General features: G+C 36.1%; 1 protein-coding gene across 1 annotated transcript; it reads left to right on the top strand.

The window, feature by feature from the left end:
• Positions 1-3,512: 3,512 nt before the first annotated feature.
• On the top strand, positions 3,513-4,486 carry LOC103212516 (olfactory receptor 18-like). Its single transcript, XM_007958484.2, has one exon. The coding sequence runs from the start codon at positions 3,557-3,559 to the stop codon at positions 4,484-4,486; it is 930 nt and encodes a 309-aa protein (XP_007956675.2). The 5' UTR covers positions 3,513-3,556.
• Positions 4,487-5,359: the final 873 nt, after the last annotated feature.

Here is a 5,359-nt window from a genome sequence, read left to right as displayed (position 1 = left end):
ATACCACTTCAGAAACCCAAGGAGGGGTTGCTATGAGTCAAATTGACTGGATGACAATGACTGGTTTTTTTTTGTTCATTCTTGTTGTTGTTGTTGTTATGTGCCGTTGAGTAGGACCCGACTCATAGCGACCCCTCTTTGGGTTTCCAAGGCAGTATCACTATGGAAGTAGATTGCCGTATCTTCCTTCCGAGGGGTGGCTGGTGAGTTTCAACTGCCAGCCTTCTGGTTAGCAGTCAAGTGCCTTAGCCACTATATATTCAAATAAAACTGAGATCATATTTGAGTAATAAACTCACTACTCTCATTTTGATTCAAGTTATGATTAAAAAAACTATATCCACATATTTATTAAGGGCCAAATATTTGTCAGTTGCCACATGCATCCTATTGGTAGGTATTATTATCTTGTTCAGTTAAAAGAATTTGAGACATTTATAAGAATTCTAAATTTAGTGTGTGAAGGATATGAAATTTGGACCTTCAGCTCCTGATTCCTATTCCAGGTCTCTGTCTCCTCAACCAGAGCCAAATGATTGTGTTTCTTTTCAGATGAGCAAATGAAGACTGAAGCAATGATTCTTCCTCTTTTTAGTTAGAGAGTTGATTGATGAATTATTAAAATAGACCAAATGGTTTACAGGAAACTTTACATCATGAATATTGTGCAATGCAGGGTTTTTGTCTGAAGAGTAATACATGCTTAGGCACTCTGAGCTGTGGGAGTATTATTTCCTATACAAGATGGTAATTTTGATAGAGATATATCATGCAATGACTTTTACCAGATACCTTTTATAGGTTTTGGTGTTTCCATATCTTCATAATAAAAGCATGCAGTTTTACCTAATTTCTATTGGTAAACCAATGTTTGCAATTGATTGTAAATTTGGACATGCATCTATTTTACACCTCCCACAACTATTATCCATACAAATATTATGTAGAAATTTTCACTTGTGTAATATGTAGTGTAGAATGATAATTTTACTATGATGGTCTTAATAAGAAATTGACAAATACAGTAGTCCTTTGCAAGTGATACTATGAATCATTTAAAGTGTGTGAAATAGAGGTATATTATTCCCAGAGAAAGTAAAACATAACTCTGTACTAAGTGAGAACTTTAGTTGGACCATATATGCATCATTATACTGTTTAAGTACATTTTCAAGAAAGTGGTTATGGATGCATAAATGAATGTTCACATTATGAAAATATTGAAAAGAAAAGATATCCACTAAACTTATCATTTTATGACAGATATTGTTGTTTGGGAGCCAGGGTATTGAGGAAAAGTAAAATATGCAGAGACCAAGAAAACTCAAGTTTTATCCCAAATAATTTAAATCTCTCAAATATGAGTTATGAAGCAAATATTATTAAATATTCACATATTTAATGTCAAGAATGGTTATTAATGATACTAATATGTCACACAGATGGAACACTTACTAAGTCCCTGGCAATAATCTAAAGCAATGATTTTCAACTCTAGCTGTACTTCAGGATGAGCAAATGACTCACATGCAGTGTCTGATTTCATGGGTTCCAGGTTGTGTCCAGCTCATTGTTGTATTTTAAGTGATCCATAGATTATTATAATATCAACTACCACTGAAAATCACTGTTGTAAGCATGTTATATATGTTATTTAATCTCATTTCTTTCTAAAACCCTAAACATTAGGTTTAATTAATACATTTCAACAAACGTGCAAATTACCAATGTGTTATTTCATATTCTGCTCTTTTCATTTTTACATTTATCCAAATTAAATCAAATTAAACCTACCAAGAGAAATGAAGAAGTGAGTTGCCATCAGGCAGCTCAAGCAAAGAGAATTCCTGTCCCTCTGATAAGGAAGGGTTGACTTGAAAAGCTCTTAAGAAGACTAAAATGGCTTGGTTTCAAACATGGCACTGAATGCTGGGTTTCAAACTACCCAGGTTATAATTTCTTCAATTGTAAATAAGAGTGTTGATTTGATAACAAATATTTTCCAAATATTTATTATAAACCCACTGCTGTCGAGTCGTATGTGACTCATGGCAACCTCTCCTTGGGTTTCCAAGGCGATATCACTACAGAAGTAGATTGCCCAACCTTCCTTCCTAGGAGTGGCTGGTGGGTTTGAACCGCCAGCTTTCTGGTTAGCAGACATATGCCTTAGGCACTAATTAAACATTTTTCAAGCCAACAGAGAATAGAAAGGAATAAAGGAAAAAGCCAGCTGAACACCAGGCAATTCCCTGAGAACATGTAGCTTTGATGAAAATAACACTGCGTACAGTGAAAAACAGTAACAGAGTTTGTTAAAAGTAATTTTCATTTAATCATGGGTGCATTCGACACTACACCATCTTTGGAATCAGTAATACCGTAAGGTTTTGTGCATTTATCAAACACAGAGCTATCAAACTTTGATGTCCATTAAATCTAAGAGAGAAGATACATAATTTCAAAGATTTTTAAAGACAACCCACACATTTGAATGACCATGCATCTCCATATAAGGCAGAAGTTAGAAAATCAAAGCATGATGAAAACTTGTGAAGACATTTGACATGTAAAAACACTCTCTGGTGATGGACCCTTTGTTATAATTTAGAATCCAGATCATGAATTCTTTGTATGAAGCAAATGCTTTGGGCTCAGCCACCAACCTGAAGGTTGGGGGTTCAAACTTACCATTCAAGCCTTGACAAAAATGCCAAGTTATCTGCTTTTATAAAGAGAAGGCCAAGAAAACACTTTGGAACGGTTCTATTCTGTAACATGTGGGGCCACCATTACTCAATAAACTTGACAGCAACCGTATTTTTATTTTTATTTACTTATTTATTTTAATAATTTTTAAATGTGTGTCCTTTTTGGTTGTTTTATAAAATTCTAAATCAACAAAGTCTATTGCACTGTCTTTGGATAAAATGAAATGAAATGTGTGTCAGAGTAGAACTTTGCTCCACAAGGTTTTCAATGACTGATTTTTTTGGAAGGAGATCACCAAGCCTTTCTTCCAATGGACATCTAGACATCTGGCTGTATTTTGGCAGTTTTTTTTTTTTTTTTTTTTTTTTGGCAGCAAGGTGTTTTACCATTTTCCCACCTTGAGATTGAAAGTGCTTCTTACTGTCCTTTTAATTCAAGTGTTTTTTTTTTTTTTTCCTTACAAGGAGGATTTTCTTCTTGCATGTTTCCCTCATAGAGGGCCTTGATATACATTGCTTCTTCTATGAAACTATTAAAATATCTCTGCTGTTCTAACATTCTTCATTCTTTACCCACTGTCTCTAAAGTGCATGTGTGCAGAAAGAGATGAATAACACAGAAACAATGAAGAAAAATATCTGAGAAGTAAAGTGGTTGGGTTTGTTACAACTGAGTAATATTGCTGAAGGTGTTGGGATAGTGGCTCCCCAAGCACGAACGTTTGTGAATTTGCATATTTTATTTGTGAATTTCTTGAATGCAAAATGCAGACACAGTGCTGGTTTCCTCTTAACTGCTTCTTTTTAGCAATCCTCTTTGCTTTTTCCAAATCTGTCTCAGTTACATGGAGCCACAGAATCGAACAGACGTATCAGAATTCCTCCTCCTGGGCCTTTCTGAGGATCCAGAACTGCAGCCTCTTGTCTTCGGGCTGTTCCTGTCCATGCATCTGATCACGGTGGCTGGGAACCTACTCATCATCCTGGCTGTCAGCTCTGACACACGCCTTCACACCCCCATGTACTTCTTTCTTTCCAACCTGTCGTTGGCTGACATTGGTTTCATCTCCACCACAGTCCCCAAGATGCTGGTGAACATCCAGACACAGAGCAAAGCCATCACTTATGTGGGCTGCCTGACACAACTTTCCTCTTTATATCTTTTTGGATGTCTGGACAATCTCATCCTTAGTGTGATGGCTTATGATAGGCTTGTGGCCATCTGTTATCCCCTGAACTACAGAGTCATCATGAACCCCCACCTCTGCTGTTTGCTAGTTTTGGTATCTTTTTTCCTCAGCCTTTTTTACTCTCAGCTGCACCTTTCATTGGTGTCACAGATTAACTTTTGCACAAATGTGGAAATTCCTAGTTTCTTCTGTGACTCTCTTCAACTCTTTAATCTTGCCTGTTCTGACACCTCCACCAATGCCATATTAGTATATTGCATTGTTGCCATATTTGCTGGTATTCCAGTCTCAGGGATTCTTTTCTCCTATATGCAAATTTTTTCTTCCATTTTGAGTGTGTCATCATCAGGTGGGAAGTATAAAGCCTTTTCCACCTGTGGCTCTCACCTGTCAATTGTTTGCTTATTTTATGGAACAGGTCTTGGTGTGTATTTCAGCTCAGCTATCTCATCTTCTGTCCAGAAGTGTGCGATGACCTCGGTGATGTACACTGTGGTCAGCCCCATGCTGAACCCTTTTGTCTACAGCCTGAGGAACAGGGACATCAAGAGAGCCCTGCATAGGCTTCTCATCAGGATAGCCTGATTTCAACACTTGTGCCATCTTGTTTAACATATGGGTTGGAAAATTTGCAACACCTAATATTTGCAACCAGAAATCTTGTCACTTTGGTTACATAATTTTTGTAGCTCTTATATCTTTCAATGTTGAGTTTTCATATCTGAACACATTTTCCTGTATCACATCTTTAATGAGATAGTGGGGATTAAATCTTCAATGACATTTTTCACCCTGGAAGATCAAATCCCATTATAGCTGTGGAACATTTTGTATCTTCTCAACTGTGACCCACACTTCCTGATAAAATGCACAGCTCCATTTTTATGTACTTAAAATGCTCACCCTTTACCATAATCCATATATGTTATCCATACTATATGCAGGTTATGCGTGGGAATGAATGTCACTGGCTCTGAACCTTGACTTCAAATTGGAAACATTTCAGAAGTTTTTATTTTATTTTTTTATTTAAAAAATAATGTCTTGGTCTCACCATTACAGATTCTGATTTGATTAGAATGGCATGTGACTTAAACATAAGATTTTTAAAGTATGACTGGAAATGTTAATGTTCAGAGAAAATAAGGACTATTCATCTTTTTAAACTTTTCCTTTAAATATCAACTGTTTCTCTTGAGTTTTTCACTCTTTAGCTGATATGGAAGATGTGCTCAGACCTCACAACATGAAAGATGTGAAAGAACATATCCTAAGGGCAGGCAAGGAAACTTCTGGTACAATGGTGTAATAAGTAGACAAAGTGCACAAATCTTATACAACAAATACATCAGAAATAAGTTGAAACACATGTAAAAGATAATACTGGAACTCTGAGCATCAAAGGGAATGATAAAAAAAAGTGGCTCAAATACTTAGTAGTCAAAGAAACTATCAAAG

This window comes from Orycteropus afer, unplaced genomic scaffold, assembly GCF_000298275.1.
Source record: "Orycteropus afer afer isolate SDZICR_OR568_19922 unplaced genomic scaffold, OryAfe1.0 scaffold00991, whole genome shotgun sequence".
NCBI lineage: Eukaryota > Metazoa > Chordata > Mammalia > Tubulidentata > Orycteropodidae > Orycteropus > Orycteropus afer.
The sequence above is the reverse complement of the archived record's forward strand: the minus strand, read 5'-3'. Positions and strand labels throughout refer to the sequence as shown.

Coding starts and splice junctions, on each gene's coding strand:
- LOC103212516 (XM_007958484.2), top strand. CDS start 3,557: ATGGAGCCACAGAATCGAACAGACGTATCAGAATTCCTCCTCCTGGGC.